The 23,979-nt window shown below is 43.5% G+C and overlaps 1 protein-coding gene across 1 annotated transcript in view; it reads left to right on the top strand.

Moving 5' to 3' along the window:
• The window catches only part of LOC128709953 (homeobox protein unc-4-like), a 57,543-nt gene that overhangs the window by 33,059 nt on the left and 505 nt on the right, over nt 1-23,979 (top strand). Inside the window, exons 2-3 of the mRNA XM_053804988.1 lie at nt 5,821-5,999; nt 21,947-22,086. Of these exons, the coding sequence (XP_053660963.1) occupies nt 5,821-5,999; nt 21,947-22,086 (319 nt within the window). The remainder of the gene's footprint in view (nt 1-5,820; nt 6,000-21,946; nt 22,087-23,979) is intronic.

Genomic DNA, 23,979 nt, shown 5'->3' with positions numbered 1-23,979 from the left:
CGATCATCATCATCGGGCAAAAAAAAGGGACAGAGAAAGGCACTGCATAGTTACGGGCGCTAGCAACCTTCGCCGAGGTACAGAGTCGCATACTTTCGAATCAATTGCAATCTTTGCGGGCCAATTGAGTCATTTTGCTATTACGCTAAATGTGCTCGCCATCATCGGCTACATGATCATCATCTTTGTGTGCGCAGACACAGGATCGATCGCGACGCGTCGTCGTTGTTTACGTTGGCAATCGTTTTTGGCTTGGGTTTTGGCTTTGGGGTTCCGTGTCCGATCATTTCCATCGCTTCATTCCATCCTTTCGATTGAATAACGTGGCGCAGTCGATGGCGATCGGAGGATGCTTGATGGTGATGACTGGACCATTCAAAAACAGTTAGCGAACGCCAAGCACAAAGGTAGAAAATGAGCGAACGCGCCGGAGTGTAGTAACCGCTCATCTCTTTCAATTATTTCATCCATCACCGAGGACCGACTTAGGGCAGGATCGATTTAAACCCACCGAAAACCCGTTGCATTTGATGAAGCTGGTCCCAAACAAGGATGACCTCACGTCGTCCCAGTGTGTGTAGCGTTTTTGAGGTGAAATCACGTTCGCCCATTATTTCTTGCGCGGCCCGTAATCAGTGGCCCCGCACAAGTGTCCTACGGTTCGGCGCGAGACCATGTTTTCCGTACCAAGGTAGCAAGCGCAACCATTAACATTTATTAGTTTTCAGTTTGCGTCCAATTTGGATCGATAAAAATCGCATCCATTTCCCTCTTGTGGTCGGTCGGTCGATTGTTTTGGAGCATTATTTCAATAAAGCGCAAGGGCGCAAGCGCGAAACGTACCACACCATTAAGGCGATGGGGTATCCTAAAGTGGGGTTGGAATGGGAGGTAAGTGAGAAGGGGTCTCAAATTGCTCAACCAGCGAGGAGTTTGCGGTACGAAAATGGATTCGATCATTTCCGTTCACTAAATGGCACACAGTGAAGCACAAAGTTTGTTGCGATTAAACAATTAACCGATCCCAAAATTGAATTTACCCTTACAAAATGATACCATGGTCGGTACAAAATGTCAAATTGAAAGATAAAATTTAACAAAAAATATCCCCAAGTAGAAATTAAAACCTCAAGAAATATTCCTTATTCATTTACAATCACTACACGATGTTGAAAAACTCCAGCAGCTGCAAATGGTTAGCTCAACAGTGTAAAAAACACGAACGAACAATGTAAAAATAATGCATAATAACTACTATTATTAAGTGTAGGCAGCCAGTCGCAAGGGAGAGATGGAGTAGCGCAGGGGTGAAAAAATATTAATAACATCCAACTATAACACGGTCGCACAAACCCGCCAATCTTTAGAACACACAGTCGCTTAAGGTTGATTGTATTTATAATGATAATGGTGCTGCAGCGAGAGGTGCACATTTTAATTTAGCATCCTACAGATTTTCGGACGCGAAATTTCAATTCGCGATTTCAAACACATATTTTCGAGCATCGTAGATCGACCGTGGAAGAGAATGGGTATGCAATGAGAATGAAGAGAAGGAGTATGAATGGGCTGGTATGCAGTACTTTTGATTATTAAAAGTATCGAAAATACTCAATCGAGCAACGATCGCGGCCGATAAATAAAAGTAAACCCTGTTCGTTCGTTCTTCTGCATTGCTTATACTAACAGCCCTTAGGCGATCGATCGCCATCACCTCTCCGCCGGACGGTGCGAGAAGAAGAGATCGCTTCATCGCATCTTTATCATTATTCTGATCATTTCCCCCCACATTTTCCACTCTCGGGCGACAATTCGAACGTCCTTCATCCTTCAATCGAACGGAACGTTCCGTCGGCCGGTCGGGCGATCAGCAAAAAAAATGGGAATAAATGAAGTCATTATAAAAATTGAATTTAATTTGAGGCAGTTTAAATTTATGGCCTCGCGTTGCTGCGCTTCCTGCTCGACAGTGCACCCCGTTTTGCAAAAAAAAAAAAAAAACGGGGCACGAAGGATACCCCCGAGCCTCATCTTCGATCGACCGATCATTGTTGCGCTTGCTGTTGATATCCATTTCGGTCCGCCCCTGTGCCGTCAACAATTTAGTCTTCAAGAATGGAGAAAATTGATACCTTCGCAACCGGCCCGGGCTACTCCCGGGTGAGGATCTTCTCCCGGCGCAGGAACCCGTACGCAGCTGGCTAGGGCATCAATTTGGCGCACCCAGAACCCCAGCTGAACGCGAGCGGCAAGGGAAACAAATTATGATGCGTCTTGCATGAGCATCAGTGTGCCACTGTGCCACGAAGGTGTGGGTATGCTCCAAAATATGAGCACAAGCTTGTACTGCTTGTAGACCTATTTGAACTGATCTCGAAAACATTAAGGATGCAAATGAGGAAACCATTTCTGGGGCTTTTTTTTGTTGTATGCGAAAACTCGAATTGGACGTAGAAATTGATTTGCTGCCTTCTTTGACTTGACGAGTATCCTCCAGAAACAGAAAATTGAATTGTTTCCTAATGGTTTTAGTCACGCAACAACGCACCCAAGCGTGTGTACCACTTTAAGTCATTAATAATGATAAGGAAATTAACGGAACACAGGCACATTGAGATGTCGGAATGTCAAGAATGTGTCTTCTTATCCTCAAGAGTATTCAACAAGATAGCTTAAGACCGATCTATCTCAACAATTAATTCACCAATGGCAAGATATCATTGTCGCAATTAATACAAAACTTAGCCTGCGTGTTTCCACCTGATGCTGATCCTGTCCAATTTTAGTCGAAACGCCCCTCAAATCGCTCAGCTTGACAGTGAAGCAACTTCCGAACTATCTAAACCCCAAAAGAGAGAGAGAAAGGAAAGAAAACGACCTTCACGACTGATGGGAAAAAGGATCGCATAGATTCCCAGCAGGGTTCTCTGTGTTCCGAAGAAGGATACCGGGAAGGATGTCAGCCATAAGGCTTCCGGGCATCGTCCCGTTCCGGATTCTGGCTCGGTTGGTCGGGGATATTGAATCAACGATAGAGGGAATTTAATTTGGCTAGGTTTTTGATCGTTTATAATAACACCACCGCTTGGCTATCATTATGTATTATTATGTTTCCCGTGCGTTGTATACACCTCATCCGATAGGCTAGAACATTTGGGTCCGACTGTAGCGAATTGATTCTGACGGTCGGTGTGCTCGAAAAGAAAAAAAAAACATCGCAAGGAGCTAATGAAATGAATGGCCTTCTACAGGTGGATTTCTTTCCTCTGTTTCGCGGGATGGGAGCCGTACCGCCGTCAGAAAGGATCGCGATCAGGATGTAGATTGAAATGAAGTAATTTGCTGTGAGGCTAATTAAATCATCAATCTTTCCGTTTGTGAACACGGGCAGGGTTCAAATTGTTTGCTAGACCTTGGAATTAGGGATCATCATCATTATGTTAGGCAGCTTTGCGTGCATCAACCGGTCCGATGAGATGACCTGTGCGAAGAAGAATTCAATCAAACGATGTTGTAATTATTGAAGGGAAAAAGTTATTCTATAAAATAAAATCATAAAATTGTTATTGTGTCACCTTCATAATATAATATTGTAACGTCAAACCGAGGATGATACGAATGTTTTTTCCAAGGCTCACCAACGCCTATTCCTATTCAACCCCAATCGTCACGTTATCTATGCGTTACTGCATAAAGCGTTCATAAATAAACAACAGCTCACGCTTGCCACGTTCATGACACGAAACGTGGAAAATTATCAGTCCACCCGGATGCTCACCGTACGACATTTGATTAACACCTGTAATTGTTTGATTTATGGTACGATGCACACACTGGACGGTGACAATTGGAGAGCGTGTCTGGGGCCTACCTAACCTAGCTGAAGTTCACTTTTTCGGGGGTTCCGTGCTGTCGTGTGCTGTCGCACGCAAGTTTGTTTGCTTTCATAATGGATGAACGTTCCAGTGCGGTCCGACGAAATTAGCGTGCACTGTTGTGAGAGGATTGTAGTTTTATAGCCCCAGTAAGTCGCTACAATATGACGGCGAGTCGAATCAATCATCCGTTTGCATTTATGCTTGCGAGCGAGATCGTACTACACAGCTTATCGTTAATAATCCGCCCTTATCCATTAGGGATCGTTTATTGCACAAGCGATCGTAATTTAAGTAATAACACAATGTTACTAATGGAAGTAAATTACTAGCGATGTCAAACGATTGTCTCGATCTCGAATGCATGGGCACGATCGTAATGATGATCCATTTGCCGATGATCAACGCCAACGATGATACGACCTGGAACTCACCACCAGAGCTCCGGACGAAACATCGTGTGGCGTGACGATAATAGTAATTAATAAATAAGTGATAATTTACTAACCAGTCGCTTCCAATTACACGATAAGTGTGGCCGTGTGTGTTCAGCTGTGCGTACGGGAGGTGATTCCGTGTTAATACGTGTGTTTGTACGATCCAGTGCGCTCCTCGCCACGGTTCAGTGATTCGGATCATTACCCGTTAATTTCCGATGTACACTTCTTTTTTCCGCACTCATATGCGTATATGGTTGGCCGGATTTCGGTCCTAAGCACTATCGCTAGTGAACAAATCATACCCTGATGTCCCACGTCCGAAATACCAAAGCTGTCAGATTGAAGGATGTTGTACGAAGATTTTTTTGTTGTGTGTGTTTGAGCCACTCTTTCTTATGCTGCTCATTTTTTCACCTATTCTGTCAGATTGTAATTTATTGCTGCATTTGTTACTCTTTTGACTGGTGCGTGTCTGTTTTTGTGATACTAAACAACTTTAAACTATCAACCCATCGTTTCTTTGGGAAAAAGCGGATGATTATCATTATCAATTTTGCCTATTACCCTGACAGCGCTGTGTGAGACACGTCAGTAGATAAGCCCGAGAAGCAGCGACACAAGAGCATTTAACAATCTCGTTGCCATTTCCAGAACTTAGCGATAAGGTTGCCCGAGTAGTGGAGCATAATGAGAAATAGATTACGCACTGGATGAAAGTTGATTTATATGACAAGTGTTTCATTAAGACAATTTTTTTATTTCTCTCGTCTCGTTAGAAAAGAGGCTTTCATTGAGATAATTGTTTGTTCAGAACAAAGGGTGTTAAACATAATTTATTACACATTTTCCAAGTGTAATAATTTATATTAGGAAACTATCGCTGAACTCTCACTGCAAGCGACTAATTATTTTCCGCCCTTTCACATTGATTCGTGAAAAAATGGTCTGTGAAATAAAGGAAACTATTCGAACCGAACCGAGTCGGATGAATTATGCTACTAAATAAAAAAAATGCAAACAAAACATTTCCCGTCCCTCCCTTTATGCCGTAGCTAATTGGTCACCGGGTAGGCCAATTTTCTGTCAACTCATACATTGGCGAGCGGGTATTTTTAAGGCCACTTTTCTCGAGAATATAAAAACCTGATGAAAAATACGAATGGTTGATGTGAAAACTGTGCTGACAGCCGCGTGCTGTAATCCTCCATGTCCAATTGTGAGCAGCTTTTGCTATTCGTCACGATGATTCAGGCTAACCGTTAGCCCTGTTACCGTTCAATAGTATTCGATTGGAAAGCCTAATGCGATGAAGATGCTTCATGTTTAATCGTTGCTCGTTAGTTGTACCTTACACGATTTCTTTCCGTTAGCCTTTTATCAAAACTCCAGTACTCCATTTTAAAGTTTTGGCTTGGCTCGTTACCCGTTTCGCAGCAAGTGAGTTCCTAGTCGTGTTACTAATTTTGTACGTTATTTCTATCTCCCTTCTTACCCAAATGGAACAGGATCCGCGGCCGATGGGGACGACGAAAGCAGCGCATCGAAACGAAGACGCTCGCGAACGAACTTCAACTCGTGGCAGCTCGAAGAGCTGGAACGAGCCTTCTCCGCCAGCCACTATCCGGACGTGTTTATGCGCGAGGCACTGGCAATGCGGTTGGATCTCAAGGAAAGCAGGGTAGCGGTAAGTAAGGATCATACGCGGTGAAAGCGAAAGAGCAAAATAAGGGGCGTGCATGGGCGAACGATGGGGGAAAACTTAAATCATCCACCAAACAATCTTCCGCAGCAGCACTGGCAAAGGGTTTTTTGGGGCGGGAAAGCGTTTCGCCGGGCGACGCGAAAGGGTCATTTCGGGTGAGATATTTCGCTGATCTTTGCGACTCCGTGCACATCCCGCGCAATAGATGCGAAGATCGTATCGCACTAAGGAGCAGCTAGCGATTTAGTAATAATTCATCGCCATAAGCAATCCCGTGGAGAAAAACGATGACATTTTGTGACATAAATTATGCTTTATGTGTGCGTCGTGTCGCTCGTGGACATTGTATTAATATGGCCAATCCCGTTCACACATGCAATCTCATTCATGTATTCATGTATTGTTTTGCCCCATTCAGCCGTTCGGTGATACGGACAACGGGAAAGGCGGCAGCAAGAGAAAATGCATTTAATTTCAATTTGGAGCCTCATAAATTTTGATCGTATGGAAAATGATAGGGAAAATGTATGCTCGAAGGCTGCTGCGCCGGGAAAGGAATTAGTAACAGATGCAATTTTTATTATTTTTATTAAAAAACATTTCCCCAAGAATGTGTCGGGGGTTTTTTCACATTTTGGATTAAAATTTCCCAGTTTGTGGTTTAATGAAAATTGATGGTTTATATAGTTTTTATTATTATTTGAAGTCCTGCATATGAAAGTGCACATTCCGGTGCATGCAATCCATCCAAAAGCTAACCAGCTAAGTGCATCTTTACGATCATTTTATTCTATTTTAATTAACAACTTTAACGACAAGGCCGATTGCACGCAAAATTATACATTTTCAACCCTCGAACTCATTCAGACACAGCAACCCCGTCGAGTTTAGTAAACTAAACCTAATCTAATTACAATGAAAAAATTAGCTTCTTCAAATAAATTGACAAAACCCCTGCAACATTGTAGTTTGCTCATCTTCCAGCCTAAGCACCACCACCCAGCAAACATGGCAATAATAATAAAAATAATCATTCCTACGTTTGTCACAATTATTGTAAAGCGAGTGGGATCATTCAGCAACGGCATCCCTAACAAGTTCTGTTTTGCTCAACACCCCCCATGGTTGAGGGTTAATATTTTCAACAACAAACGCGCGTATCGCAACCCCGGATCGGTATGGAACAAACGAACCATCCACTACGCGTCCCGCTGTTTGGTAAAGATTTTCCAAATCACTTGCCATCATCTGCGGCAGCGCTGAACAGTGCCGAAAGCATGCCAGTTGGTTGGAAATCGCCCCGAAGGAATTCGTAGGCCCTAGTCTCCGTGCACGACAAGATTTTCCCCCAATGCTAGGCAAACGCTCAATGAGGCTGTCACACCTTCGGTGTAAATCCCAAACAACAACCACATAAATCTGTTCCCGTCGGCTCACTCGAGGCTGGTGGAGTTTTTCGCGGAATCAAGCCCAAGTTCCTCGGATTGCCTCCGAGCGCCCTAACGATGTTGCGCCTTTTGCCGGTAGGATCATTTCAATTTGAACAGATTCGCTCGTCCATGGCAGGCGCTTGAGCTAACCTCAAATGTGCTATAAATTATTCAACATCTTTCCCGAAACGAAACGAGCAAAGACGGTTCGGGATTCAGCCCGGGGAGGGTGTAAGCGTAGCCTGAAGGATAGACTTATGGTAAAAAGGTTCCAAAAGCGGACGAAGGACTGAAACAGGGAGGAAACATCATTTGTTACAACAATCGGCGTCACAGGACCGCCAAACAGAGGCGCATGCTCGACATTCGAGGAGGAATGTTCGCTTGCCCGGTGGTTGCCTTTCTTCGGTATTGTGCTGTAATTATGACTTTCTATCTTGTAATTATATTGTTTTACCAGAATTATGTTTCGGATACTTTACTAAGAAGACACAGGTGCCGATCTTTCAACACCAAGTGTCCACAAGAAAATGGTTCAAGAGTTTCAAAATTTATAGTACATTAAACAGATATAATTTTATATCTTTTACTTTCTTGCAAATTCCCTTGATTTCTGTGCCCTGTTTTGATGATACAACATTGCATACACTTCACAAGTCACAAACCAGAAGCTGCATTACAAATCCCCCGAATAAACCAACCCTCCTGTGGAAGAGAACCCTCGCTGGTAAACAGGAGGTAGGACATCGTGGTTGCACCAGACCAGAGGAAGGAAACTTCATTACCCCTGTTTACTTTTCACTCAAACTCTCCGGAGCTCATTGAGCATTCGGTGATAATAAAATCTGTTCCCATTTATTCAGCTCACCATTCTCATATCCTCCCTGTACGTACTGACCACCAAGTACACAAGTGGCAAGTCCTTGCTGAAAGGAACAAGTCGTCTGGTACAAGAGCGGGTGGTAAAACTCAAACTGTTTTTCTTCCCTACTGATATGATGCTATGCCTCCCGCTGATTTTTTCATTGACTTTCATCAACATCTACAACCTGAACATCCCCGGTTTTGTGGTAGCAAAAATGTAATAATCTAGCATAACAACAATATTATTATTACTTAAATCCCTATTGAGAAAAACGCAAGCTTCCGTGGGCAAGTTTTGTTCGGCTCCCTTGTACCGGGAGCGTGTTTGAAGTTGCTTGTAGTTGGTTGTTCCTCTTTGTGATATTTGCCGAATTAATTCTACACGGCTACCGTCCCTTACGTGTACTTGGGGGAAAATTGTCGGTTAGCATCGCGAAGGACATGGTGAGTCCCTTATTGAAGGGCGCCTTTAGGTTTGGTGATGAATGCAACACTCTATCGCACAACACTGGGATGACTTCTGATGAAGATCCGTAATTAACTGTTTCACGGGAAGAAAGAATACAAGGCGGTTGGAAATTTGTTGTAGAAAACCATACTTGGGTTCCTACAAGTTCAATAACATCCACGGATAAGTAGCAATTATTCCTACTACTCCTATAAACACCCAATGTTGCCCATCTTGTAATCTGTATTTAAAACCCATGGAATCTCATTAAACCTCACCCAAAATGGTCACCAAGATGAAGCAAGAAATCGACCATCAAGCAGGACATTTACTCGTCTCAGATGTACCAGCAAGTACACTGACGATGTTGTTGATGATTGTTTTCTTGCCAAAATCGATCTGTACACCATCGCCTCCGCACCAGTGCGCTGTTGGCATCAACTCCAGCCAGTTTCCTCATCATAACACCCGAGGGACCTTCCCTCCCTTATCAAACACACAGCGAAAAGGAAAATGAAATCAGCCTCATTGACTTCATCCCAACACCCCATTCGGTTGCTGCTGCCTTTGTCTCTGACGTTCGACAAATGACCCTTGGCATTGGACGGCTTGGCGCGCAAAGATGCGAGCCCGTGCTATTCTTGCTGGTGGTGCGTTTTGCGGGTGGCTTGTGGTTTCCCGTGCGGCAAAACACTACCAATATCATATCATCTCCCACACTCCCTAGCGCCCGTCAATTGACCGAATTGGATAACGAGAATTGAATGGAAAAGGCTCGACGGACTCAAGCCCCTGAAGAGCGAATGGAGGACCGTACCAAAACGAATCAACGAGCGTAATGTGCTAAAAATCTGTTCGAATTAAATTTAATATCTGGAACATTTACGTTTCCGTCGGTGATTTATTAGAACTTGTTTCGTAATAAACTGGGGAAAATGAAACTCCGCAGGAAATATCAAGGCACACCAACTACAGTTTTCCTTGGAGAGGAAACCATCCTTTTGTTTGGAGTCGGTCTTCTTTCGGTTTTTGGTGGAAATGGATGATTGAATGGTTCATAAACTTTTGGCTTTTCGGTAGTAGTTTTTGTGGCTCGTGTGCAAGTATCGTTTGGGGAGCTTTTAGGGCTAAATCAGAACAAAGGTTGCTTGATGCGTTCAGTCTTCTCAGCGTAGGTACCTTTTAATGGGATGCATAATCAACATTTTATTTGCAGTTTTTCCATTTAATCTTGTCCATGTTGCTCAATTTTTGTTACTATAGTGATTAATCTTCTCAGCGAATGAATTGAATTCAAATCGCGTATTTAGCATACAGAATTGATCGAACAGAATATGACGGAAATATAAAATATTGCTGGTATGGTTTTCTGTTTGGGATGAAGAAAACAGAACTTGTAGACAACCAGCTCAGCGGTTACGTGCTACGATAAAAATAGGAACGTGATCTGGGAGTTTAGTTTAACGCGAATCTTCCATTGCACGAGCAACGAAACCATGAACCACCAAGGCAAAGAATGGAAATAAAGAATGTAAATTGAGTCTGCTTTTGTTAATTTTTAAAGAGAATGTGCTAAATGTATTGTACAAATAATGGTTGATAAGGAATGGTTATGAGTTTCCTACATCATTGTTAAACTCATGGTGATCTTATGGTTGTTACTTATGTTTAGACTTATGTTTATCACATAGTCAGATAGTCAGGACTTGCTCTGAGAGGTTGGTTGAGATGAGAATAGATCCACGACCTTCAATGCACTCGATCTAACATCGAATCAAAAGGCTATGGGCTTTTTTCATATTTATTTTTGGTCCAAATAAATAATTAATTTCTGCCTTAAAATCTCATTTATAGTAACGTGTTTCTACTCGTTTGCATGACACTTACCTACGTGTAATTAATCCTTGTTATATTATACACATACCATTAATCAACTTTTGTGCACAACCAGACCCAGAAACGAGATATAAAAAAAAGTTAAAAGTTTTGCAAAAAATATTCCACCACATGCAATCGCGTTCCTGTCCGCTACCTTCGTTATTAATTGCTACAAATGTTACTCCTATTGTACTACATCTTGTCTTATGGTCGGAAAATTAACATCATATAACAACGCCTGTACAATACAATGGATCCACACTTCGTTCGTCGGTTCGAAAGAGTTGCAACTATTGAAAAGCATGTCCTCATGTCCTCATCACACTCGTCATCTATTAGATGGCGACGCATAACAAACGATCCACCCACAGCCGCCGTTTACTATTTACAGCGCAAACCCAATTTAAAAGCGATATTGCGTACCCCAGCGGGAAGGGAGCACTTTACAAACCCGAAGCGCTTCCAAAGTCCGATCGGTCGCCTATTTATCAAGATCAGTTGTCATCGCGTAAATAGTTAAGTTAATCATTTCTTTTGCGCTCCTTTGTGTTCCGCCTTGTCTGGCCGGTCGCACCCTTGATGATTATATTAGTGACCGATGAGGCGGCTGAATTCTTTGAAAGATGTAAATTAAAAATCAAGAAAAGGTGGGAAAAGGAGCACGGTTTGGCATTCCTTCCCTACCTTCTCGATACAGCACCGGAATGGGTCATTTTACATTTTTTATCGCTTTCCCGCATATATCCGCTCGTTAAAATGTGGCTCCATTTTATAGCCACCGCTGTTGGTCGGTGTGTTGGTTGGGTATCGATGTGCTTTTGTGTCTGCACGAATTCAATAGACCGCGATCAGTACCAGCTCATAATTCATGTATCATTCCTTTCGGTGATTCGATCCGTGGGCTAGTTGGAATTAAATTAAAAATCGATTTTTTTAATCGCCTTTTGACCATAATATGTTGGCAATAGTTTTACAGACTTTGGGTTTGCTTGTTGCCAGCATCATTAAAAAAAAGACCATCTTAATGTTCGTTAACACCGGCGATACAAATCGGATTGAATCGCATCGTATTAGCGTAGAAACGATGAGAAATAGAAGAATTTTCTTTTTCATTTGGGGTTTGATTTAAAATTTATGAAAATTTACAAGAATGAACCGAAAAATTGGGCGACTTAATCGTTATCCATCGCATTTTCCCGCACACGCTTTTGCTGTAACTAACCCACTGAAGAACCAGAGGAACAATAGAAAACAATTTTCAACACCAAAATATGCCAATTTTGAGGTCGAAAACGTTCACCATCATCGTCGAATAATTTTGAACGTACGTATCAAACACCTGGACCTGGAGGCACCAGATATAGAAGGTTCCCGGGACACAACCCCCGGGACGTCGAACGGCGAAACGTTCAGATTCTATTCCATTGATATCCCGACGAGATGCGAACGAACATTCTCGTATGAATAATGATAAACATAATAGCAATAATAACGGCAACATGAAGCCCAATCTCTCGCTCATGCCCGGAAAAAGGCCCCGAAATCATCTTGCTTCACACAATCGAATCATAAAAAAGCAACAACTCTGACCAGGCGGCGGCCGAACAGTGCGGCAGAGTTAGAAATGTAAATGAGATTTTGTATTAACAGATATTTTGAACCATTAATCAAACTCTCAATTTACTTCTGGTTGGTGCTGCTGCTGCTTCTGCTGGTGTGCCGTCATCATTTGCCAGAAGACATTTCATTTTCATTTTTGTGCACACGGCTTTCGATACTTCTATTTCTCAATTTACGCATCGCATCCCGGTTCCAGTTCGGCTGGCGCGGCTGACGATTCCGAGCGGCTTAAGGATCGTAAATTGTTTTTTATTGTGTTTCGTTTTTTTTTTGCCTTCCTTCTGGCCGCTCCAAACGCACCCAAGGAGCGGTTTAAATTGGAAAGAATTTTGATATTCGATTTGGTTCTTCATATTGGGCGAGGATTGAACAATGCTAAGCAGCAGAGCAACATTTTAAACCAAATCATCTGAAAACGGATTTTCCAAATGTTTTCGTCGGCAGATCGGGCGAGAATTTTCAAGAAAATTAATAAACCCTTCCTTTTTGTTATAACAAGCTGTATGGCTTTCTCCACGATATGTGTGTATACATTCGAATCGAACACAAACCACCGTACCTTGGTTCCTTTTTTTCTAAAAAGGGAGCATGATGGCTGCAAAAGGTGTAAAATATTCAATCTACCCAATGTAACAGAGCCACGGAGCCTCCAGCCCTGGGCCCCGTGAAACACACGGACAAGCCAGCGCATTCGACTTGCGTGCGTGTACCCTTATACCCTCCCGCGTGTATAACTTATGAAAGCCGTCAGGAAAAATTAGTTTCTCAATATTAATAGACTTGTTATACATTCACACCCTTCCCGCTGTGAGCCGTTCGGCGGGAGGGAGCCCATGCCGAACCGTTTTGGAGGAAAACAGAATTATCGATCGATCGAAAGGAAACGACGCAAACGAGTCGAACGAATCCCGACCCCCGACTCCGAAGCACCGGAACGGATCGCGCGCGCCATTGTGTCTTGGGATAGTAACTTCATCATCATCATCATCGTCGTCGTCATCGTCTTGGGTAACAGGGGGCAGTACTGCTAGCTGCTCTCGCACTCCCGGGAACAGGGAGACGGAAACGGTGGCCATATAATATGATCTCATGATCTCATGCTGATCATCAAAAAGCTCGGGATCGGCGGACCCTGAAGCGGATTCGCAGGGGCTGCGGCAAATGAAGACGTTAGTGAAGGTGTGAAGAAAACAAAAATCGGGAGAAAATTGATAAATCTCGACCGCGCAGGGAGCGGTAGAGGCGTTAGGAAGGCGGACAGCTACGGCTGTACACGAAGGACCAGGCACAGGCAACGCAGTAGGAGGAAAAAAATAAAGTCATCATCCTATCGTTTGGAATTAGCACCGTTAGGTAATGGATAGGAGCAATTGGAAAATAGGCTTAACGCCTTGAAGAGGTTTAAGAAAATAAAACAACCTCTTGCCCTCTTGCCGTGCGTGGCCGTGCGGTCCCACACCTCACCTTGAAGAGCTGGAGGAGTTCTGGAATTGGCCAGATTTTCTCACACGAATCTTTGCAGCGATGCGCATCGCCCGTTGTCATAACAATATGCGGCACTCCACACAAGCAACAACGGACGAATGGAGCGATTCCAAGTCACAATGCACAACCAATGGAGATTAATTCTCGATTCATGTACTACAAAAAGGGATGTAATTGAGCATAGCTGTGGGATTATGTATTGTGTCGCTTTGTTTGTTGATATTATTAATCGCAAATCTACACCATTGTAGCACCAAGTGGCAGTAAGAGCACTAACAGCAATTTTACGTATTACGCGACCTCCTCGAATTTCTCCTGGGTAAGTTTCGATTTTTTTGAAGTTTCTTCAGATCCTGTCTAAAGTGGAGCTGCAGTTGATAAATCCTGAGCTTTCCTTAATACCTATGATATGGATAACCATTTTATGGCCCTTTATTAAAACCGCATAGTGTAGTTCCCAGGAAGCTTCGAAGGTAACGTAAAACAGGGTGTTAAATTAGCGTATTACAACACAACGATCCATAATTAATTTCCGCTATCTTCTCAAGATTTTTAAGCTACACCTCCAAAAGAAGTGATTCATAGCAAGACTCTTCCATTGCGAACCATAAAATAAGATGGGATAGTGTCGTTTGAGTAGGTTAACTATTTGTGAATATCCCGCAGCTTAATAGAAGATCTTCGCTAGAGAGGGACGATCATGTCGGGATCTGAGCCTATCATAGTAACATCTCACATTGCAAATTCAGGAATTTGTCAGAACATTATAACAACTTTTAATCAACTCTTTACGCATTCAAGTCCAGTCCAACCCGACACCCTGTGCAGGTGCAGGAGCAAAATAATTACGCGTTTCCGTTCCACCCAAGAACGGTTTGCATGCGTAAAGAGTTGCCGGCGGGTTTTGCGAAAGTGCGAATCCATATACCGCTGAACGAGACGTCAAACAGAGTTGGACACACGTTGCCAGAGGCTAACAAAGCCCGTTCTTACCGACAAGTTCCAGAGCGTCTCAATGTGTCTCAGGAATCCTGCTCAAGATGGGTCGTAAATTTACGCGCATACGTCAATATCATCACACCTTCAGTTAGTAAGCAAGCGGCATCATAACTAACGAAAGCACGTTGCCACAATGGCACAAAAAGCGCTTCGTCCCTTTTTTTGGGGAGAAGGGGGGGACTTAAGTCCCTCGGAACTCAACTTCATGAAAGGGCGTAACGCAAATTTGGTTGGTTCGTTCGACCGTTGGTAGCTGGTCGAAACTCAGTTGTCTGCAGCATCGTAAAAGTTCTCCGCGTGGATCGAAAGTACATCTCCGCAGCACCGTTGCCCTTGTTCTTGATAACTCTGCTCCACGTTGCTATAGCTTCCTCGGGTTATTTTTACGCCAAACTCTTCGGTCGGTTCCCTCTTTCGAAACACCCAATCACCCTCCGTGGAGTTGGTTTCTTGTGTGCGCTCCGGTTTCGTAGACACCTTCCAATTTATCCCCGAGGTGTTGGGCGAGGCAGTGTATGTGTGTGACTAATGAGATGTTTCAGTTCGCTCAACTGGGCGAACTCGGGGTTCAAAAATCGAAACTTTTTCGGCCACATTCGGGATTCCATTTGGGTATAGAAAATTGATTAAAATTAATTACCTTTGCGGGTACCGTTCTTGGGCAAAAGCGAGAACCTACCTTTCCTCGTAGGCGCACGTTCTCTCCGGTGGTTCGGCTGGCACACTGAATGCCCGTTGAGATTTGGGAATGAGCGTGAAGCTAATGATTTTTTCCTCGCTTCCAGCCTCTTTGGCGCAGTCACTCAACAGTGCTTTTTTCTTTCGTTTTTGCTAATCGAGACCGAAACCGAAGCCTTAACAACTTAATTTTGAAGAACGGCTTCAACGAGCCAAATAAGGTACGGTAGGGCTATTTCTTGCCCTTCCAGCAAACGCCTTACACCGTACAAAGGCTGCCCACAACTGTTGCTAAATAGTTTTGCTGAGTTATAATAATGTTGTGTGAAGGTTATTACTCTGCCCACTGCAGGCCTCCTTCGGCCCCCCCGTCCACCCTGCGACCATCGCCACCCCAGAACTCCACACGGTCGAAACGAGGCTAGTTTTTAATCACATCACCCTGGTTGGAGTATTTCTTTCGAAGGGTTTCCACTGCGCTGTGTAGTGTCCATGTACGTCTCCCCGACTATCAGATGCCCTTTTCGGCACCTTTCGGAAGATGAAATCTGCGGCTCGAGTTTTTCTTGCCTTTTTCACCGTTCCCTTACGGACGCACTGAAGATCGGGATCGATACATGAACGTCGGAACTGTGCTGCATATTTGTAGCCTGCGGGTGGAAACTGTTACCACCGCACCGACGCTCCCTTCGTGACCGCTCGCGCCGGTGTTCATTAATTAAAACACTTAATAAATCATTTTCGAACTCGATTTAAAGTTGTAACCGATTTCTGACACCGTGTGCGCATCCCTTCCGGCGGGCTGGGTAATGCGAAACAAGCCATATACGTGCAATTTATCCTCATCTTTCGAGCATTCCTCATGTTCGCACTCCCTTTCAGCCGAGGTGGAGTGTGGTGCGAAGAAAACAGGCGTTGTATGGCGAAGTTTGTCCCTTCTGCTGCACCGGGATGTGCTGTATCCCCGGAGGGTGGGAATCGTACCCATAGTTTCCCGTATCTGCACTCGGAAAAGGACGATGCAAATGTTTTTTTTTTTAGTTTTTATAGCAACAAGAATGGCGTAGTCCGTTGTGGTGTACGCTTTCACAAGTTTATGACAAACGTGTCCCATAGGATGTTTAATGGGGGAGTTTGAATGCTTTGCCACATTAACGGACAGGTCGAATCAGTTTAAATAACTTGTTTTTTTATAGCTGCATCTTCAGCAACGATCGAACCAGTTCTCCCTTCTGAAGCTGAATGGATGTATTCTTCCTGATTCCAATGAATCCTTCCACATCCGATGGGCTATTGAGATGAGAATGCTATCGGCCTCATCGCGTTTCCCGCCAATCAAAATATTACTGCTTCCATATTAATAAAAGCCAACTCCCATCCCAAATTATGGCAAGATAAAACTGTCAACCGAACGCATCCTACACACGACCGGACAGGGCGCATCGACGAACGTCCGATAATCACAACATCGCCAGATGTGCGGTGACGAATTGGGAACCATATTGAGGTTATATCGCTGTGCCCTCGGACCACAGTTTAATGTCACGTTCAGCATCAGTGTCTATCTTTTGATCCCGGTTTGGTGATTAGTACGTTCCAGATAACGCATTTATTCTTGTCCTGGTGGTGCGTTCGTGTAATTGTGGTGCATAAAAATTACATCAACAATGGTGCGAAGGAGGATACACCACCAACCGTAACATCTGCCGTGAAATATTGGAGCATAATTCGATTCGGTTCCGGTCTATGCTATTCTCATAAAAACAAGTGAATAATTCATCAGAAACCGCTAGCAGGTCCGTTGAGGATAATGAGCGAAATATGGATATACAATTAAATCTCAACCAGCCTAAGATATCAAATCGAAGCGAGGCACAGAGTATTCTTGTATTATCGTCATCTTCATTATTTTACTCTCTTTTACTATAATTGCAATGCATTCTAACAAATTTACAAGCACAACTTTTTCTCTGAATGATTTCACTTAAACATTCCTAACTACCTAAATTGACCTCAATTATCGACCCGAACCATTTTGCCACTTATTCTTTGAAACTATGTGGGCCAATTACGCCGATTCCGTACGATCCAAGTCCACTAAATTGCACACTTTTCAGGCACATAAAATTAGATACACAGAACGTGTAACGCACACGTCCAAAGCTCGCTAAACAATTCTGTCAACTCGCTCGACGAAGGGCAAGCTGGCAAAGTGTTTTGCGGTGACAATACAACACACGCCGTATCATTCGACACAGCCAGGACACGACACTCCACTTCCTGACCCGTCAAGGTTTCGGGGTTCGTCCTTGATGGTCTCTGTCAGGCCCCAAACCCCCGAAAGAAGAATGGGCTCCGTCCGAGCGGAGGTGTAATAAATAATGCAGCAAAAAACAATACGCATATCGGTGGTTCAAATTTCGAGCGTAGAACACCGTTTGCTATGTCTCCTATGGCCGGATGTAATCACCATCAATCATTCACCAGCCGGTAGACGGTCATTGAAGCCGTGCCGTCCAGGACGATGCTTTCCAATTGCAGCGGACACAATTCGTTAGGCACCGCTACTACACCTCGAGATGACAGTGGAATGATTTGAAGGCATTAGAAAGCCGCTACTCTGTTGCCACTCGTTAGAACATATACACACAACGCAACGCTACGAGGACGGTTGAGCGTTTGTGAAAGGGTCGGCTAAAGAGCAAAAAATCGAAAAGGCCCACTGTACGGACGGACACGTGATTTGTAAAGGTAAAGTCAACCAATTTAGAGCGACAATAGAAGTCACTCGCCTCGGGAAAATATTTACTTCAATTAAAGGACACTTGCAAGGACACGAACCTTCTCCTGGCCCCGGGGAGGTGGGAACGATTGCTGGGGAAGGACAAAGAAGAACTCTTTCACAGCCACTTCATCAAAGCCAAGAACAGGAAGTATTAAATTTCCTGCCTCACTTTTCCATTTTTCCATTTCCACCAAAGGATAACGCCGTGTTTCTTACACCTCCATCTTCACATCTTCACGATCCCGATGGTCTGTCAAAAAGTGCCATAAATCAAACTGCTGTCAGCATGTTCGACGGAAGAACGGTCAATCAAGAGCGCACCGTCAACGAAAGTGTCATGAATCTATTTTCCTGCTCGGGAAGAGGAAAAGCGAAGCCATCTTACCATTGCATGTTGCACGAAAATGATTCGCGAGAACGTAGAACTACTTGGCCATTGAAGATTGTTTGCTAAATAGTTAAACACTGTCATGTGTCGCCTACGTGTTTGTCAACGGAACGTTTCCTCCTTAAATGCACACGAAACGGCCTCAGGCATCGAGTGGATTCAAAAGCATTTCCTCGTGGAATGAGCAAAGCAAATTTCCTCTCCATTCCATGGGGGCTCATTTTTCGCCGTGCTTTTCCCTCGGCAGCCATTGCGGATAGAGCATCGAAAATCACGTTAATCAGCACCTCTATTTACCCATCAAGTTCATGTGGATGGGTGGTGAAAATCGAATCGACCTGCTGTGTCGAATTGCGCTAACTAATTCGAAGGTTAACAGTTAACTTGTTTCAGATCCTCTCAATACCGTTTGGAAATTACAACAAACACACAAAAAACATGCTGATTTCCACGGCCAACAACCTTCTTGTGGTGGAAAAAAAAAACACTCGCACCGTTAGGAAAATTGCATACAAATCCTTAGCTGTTTTACACTCGCGCGATCAGTGATCGTGCGTCATAAGCTACCGTTTCTGTGGCGTTCTACTAGAATAGCCCCAAGGTGTGTGACCTCGGTACCTCGGTGAAGTTGGCAAACTGCGCTCCATTCAAGCCCCTTCCGGAAGTTCAATGCCAGCAGCAACAGCAGCAATCAGCATCGATTCTGAGGCTTTCCTTCGCCGCGTCGTCTGTCGTTGGCTCGTTGTTAGCGGAACGCTCCGGGAGGTCGTCCGATTATTTTTCCCAACATCCACAGCTTCCGACGGCGTTTGACACTAACTAGCCCGCCTATTGAAGCAACGCGGTTAGCAAAGCAGCATCAATTGCAACATTTTTGTTGGCCGCTTTCCACCCAGCGGGAAGAAAATTGCAAACCGATTCAGGTGAGAAGAGCACATCGTGAGAGTTTGTTTTGATTGATGAGCTTCTTTATTGAACTTGAAGTGGAAAATTAAACAGTAAATAATACAAGACAATTGACTCTTTGACCAACGTATGATTTTCCGTCCGTTCAGAAGACTTACATGTTATAAAAACAGTCTTTAAATTATCTTCTAAGAACTCATTCGACTCCATCACAACGATTATATATGTTTTTTTTTCCATAACCCAGTTTTTTCTACACGAGCAAATTTAAATGTCACAAAAAACTGCTGCAAACTTGAGTTTCGTAGTTTCGTCATATGTAAATAACATCATCATGACAATGTTGTGAATGTGAATGTCGGGTGAATGTCGTGTAGAAGCCAAATTCTATTACTCAATTTCTAAAATTAACGAAAATAAATTAAATCCAACGATGGAAAAATCGTTATCAGCGAGTCAATCTCAGTTGTTGCTAAAAATATATATCAAAAGAACTAGTAAGTTTTCCATAGTCCTACAACAAATAAAATCAAAGTAAGTGTTAATGTTAGCGATAAAACTATTTGATTTACTTCTATCGCGCTTTATCAATATGCAAACCCTTTCCCACCATCGGATACGGAAGCAGCAGAAGTGCAGTTTTCATAAACAAATACTACCTGCACTTCCGCACTGCAATTCAAGTAACGTTATGAATATTTCATCCGCGTAACATCTGCATGCGATAAGAGAACTGTTTGGGAATCAAATGATGTTTGTATTTTTACCCTTCTTTGCTATTTTTAAACCTGTTTGATATTCCGTCGATAATATTCATGACGTCAGGCTAGAGCTGTGCTAGCCTATATACACCGCAGTGCCCGATCAACATTACACTTCAACGTACTTTCTTATCAATGATCCTTGAAGAAGGAACATGTTTGTTAAAGAAAAAAATCCCCCTTCACATATGACCCACTAAACACACCAAAATGGTGTCCCCTTTGGTGTTGCTCATCTTTAGCAAAAAAACAGGAAATTAAAAACACAATCGTCATTAAATTTGTTTTTCCTTGGCGGTCCCTTTTGATGAAGTCGTTGCGCATTTCACTAGCCACGTAGTAAAGCCTTCGTGAAATGAAATTTTAACGCTTCCGTTTGAGTTTGTCGGGGTTATGTGAAAAAAAGGAAAGCAATGAAACCATTAGGGGGAAACATAAAAAAAACATGAAACAAACTAGCTAGCAGATCGTTATTTGTTGATCAAAACCTATAAAACAGCTCTTCTCTTCCGTTGCACTTGCAACCATCTGACCGGACTGGTTGTAAATGGCTTACGAAATGGCGAAAACATGCTTACAACAACCATTTTCCGTTCACGCTCGTTTGCTTTCCCTCTTAGTAGCGACTTGTAATATTTATATTAAAATTCGATTCGATCGAGGATTAACAGTGCAAGGTGCGCACCAGCAGCAGTTAACAGTCTGTCGGGGTACGTTTTCAAGTGTCCAACAACTGCTAATGGGCTTTGCATAATGAAAACCCATCCCGTGCGGCGAAATTCGGTACATAAATTCGTGCCCTAAGTGAGGACCGAACCGTTCGTGGACAGAAAGAAATAAAACACAAACCCGTAAAGAAAATGCACGCGCGATCAACGTGTCCGCACGGACAGGGATACGCTTTAAAAAGTAACTTAAATGAAGGGAATAACAAGAAGCGTGAAACCTGCGTGCCTTTTCGCTTTTCCCGGCATTCTGCTTGCGGTGTCTCGCGATGAACAAATTGAGCCATCACCACACTACGCGAGGTGCAGCCAAGTACCGGGGGGGAACTACCTTCGGCACGGGAACATAAAAACAAATCATAAGTCAAGTGTTGCACACCTTAATCCTTACCTTTCCGGGCATTCCAAGCACCCGCTTCCCATGGCACGATCTTCGCTCTTGTGTTTTTTACCCACCACAATATCCTTTCGAAGATCCGTCCGTTTTCCCTTTGGCGGAGAGTGAACTAAGAGAAGAAAAGTACCGAAAATCACCCCGAAACCCAGCGGCAGGCCAGTTCCGGACCAAATAATTAATGGCCGCTGGTTGAGCTAATACGTATATTTACTGTTCGTAAAGGCTCGACATGAACTACGGACAGGTTCCCGGTTTTTTTCGTCTCTCGCTTGAGTTTCAGAGGTGATTTTCCCATTTTTTTAGTTCCCGACATCTTTCACACCGTTTAGGATCGAGTGGAAGAATTTAGGGATGAATTCATTTCTACAACCGTCCGTCCCTTCACCTCAACCGCGAATGCGACAGCAAACATTAAAAAAATATCCTTTTTCTTTCTTCCTTTACAACGGCAAAAACAGATTTTTCATTTATTCCTCAAAAGAAGTGCATTTTTATTATTCATTAGGCGTAATATTTCTACTCACCTTGACCCTGTTTTTTTCATGCTCTGTCTTCACCATTCCAGGTGTGGTTTCAAAACCGAAGGGCCAAGTGGAGGAAAAAGGAACACACGAAAAAAGGCCCCGGCAGACCCGCGCACAACGCCCATCCGCAGTCCTGTTCCGGTGAACCGATCCCGCCAAGCGAACTACGAGCGCGAGAAAAGTAAGATCACTTGAAATGTTTGGGTTTTTTATTTTCCGCCACTTATCACAATCGTACGCAGGAGGAAAATTTTGCTAAAACCAATAGTTGCCACCCTCAATGCAAACTTAATAACATTAAATCCACATCACATTCTCCACAGATTAATGGTGGCATTATTTCCGGCAGCTTCAATACAGTCCGCGAAAAAGCGGTGGCGGAAGACGATCAGTGCATTGCTAGGGTTATGCTTCACAAACAGCATAATAATTTGTCACTGCAATCTGTGCCGTTTTCCGGTTCTTTATGGTGGACATATTCGTCCTCCGCTTCGGTCCTCGGGAACACGTAATTGCGATTTTCGGGGTATGCTGCATTCCCAACTCCAGTTGGACGTTTGGTCAATATCCACACACGTATTGACTGTGTGAAATTTATTATACACCTCACAGGCTTACTAAATTGCCAGTCCGCCCAGCCCGGTCTAGGTACTAGCGGCTCAAACTGCCATACTCTAAAGCGATAAGCGAGTGGTTGTCCCCGTAGTGAAGAGTAGTTTTAATTCGTGGTAGGTTTTGTTCCATTTTTGCTCGCTCAATGGTGAGTAGCTACACAAATTCAAAAATATGTGATTGCACACGAATAAAAATAATGCCTTTTATGCCGATTGAATGCACGTTTTTCTATTAGCTGTAGGCTACGCCTTTCCGTTCCTGTGTGCCACTGTGACGCAATAAAAGGAATTGCAGAAATCGTTTCTGTTTATAGTTGAATTTATTTGGCTGCGTAATTTAAGGTCTAAAGAGAAAACTTTTGAAACTAAAACTAACTTAACAGAGACGTCTGTAAATAAGTGCTTTCAATCCAATTTTGAACAGCTTTTAAAACGACTCAACAGTTTGCTTTGTCGTCGAAAGGATCTTAAGCTCATTTAACAACTGTGGCTTCCAGAGTTCCTATTAGGCCGACTGTATTCACTAATGAGACGCGTTTAACTCGCGAACTCACCACAACATACCCGCCAGCTTAGAAAACAGCATTACGAGTTCGGTGGTTTTCGTCTTTCCCAATTGGTTGTCGTTTGGAAACGACCCCGCCAAGCGCCAGCCTCGGACACCTCGGACAAAACAGATGTGTCTTGCGTGTACAAATTGAAGCGCACTTCCCGGGCAAACACGGAAGCCCCGAACTGATGACAGAAACTGGAGCCATTTTTCTTTACCTCCCGCGACCGTTGTTCAGTGCTCGGGATGGGTGGGTGGGGAAACTTCATTCACCCTCGAGGAAAAACCCGAAACGCTCAAAATGGCGCAAGGGGTTTTCCATTTTTGTTTATGGTTTTGCGTTTGACCCGGCGGCAATTGACCGTCGTGCAATGGGAGCTAATGTTTGCCCCTCGATGGCGCTTGACAGGTGGTACCCGATGGATTCGGCAAGGAATAATTTGAACTGCTAGATGAAAAAGGGATTCCGACGGATTTTAATTAGTGTATGTAATCAAATTTAAATTGCTAGCTTGCAGCGAGGAAGGCGGCCAATCGGTGACCATAAATTGGCCACTCGAAGCTATGCATGATTCTCGTTCAGAAGTGAAAAGTAACAGCCGTTTCCATGCATTTTGCGGTATTACCTGTTTCAATTGCTTAGCATAGTTAGGAAATTATTCGCGCTTAAGAAATATTTCAGTAAAATGGTTGAAGCAAGCCTCTCACTTATGGTCAAAGTAATAAAATAATCCGGTTATTGCCTCACTTATAATAGCGAAACTTTTTAATACATCTGAAGCGTAATCACACAATGAGAATTAAAAATAAATTTGACCACGACATGGTAGGTAAATAACCACTGTGGCAACCGCGAGCTCAGAAAGTGCACAGTAGCGCCATCTATCGCTCCAGGGGTGAGCAACGTTTC

The sequence above is a fragment of the Anopheles marshallii genome, chromosome 2, assembly GCF_943734725.1.
Source record: "Anopheles marshallii chromosome 2, idAnoMarsDA_429_01, whole genome shotgun sequence".
NCBI lineage: Eukaryota > Metazoa > Arthropoda > Insecta > Diptera > Culicidae > Anopheles > Anopheles marshallii.
Note: the sequence above shows the minus strand (reverse complement) of the source record. Positions and strands in the feature narration are given on the sequence as shown.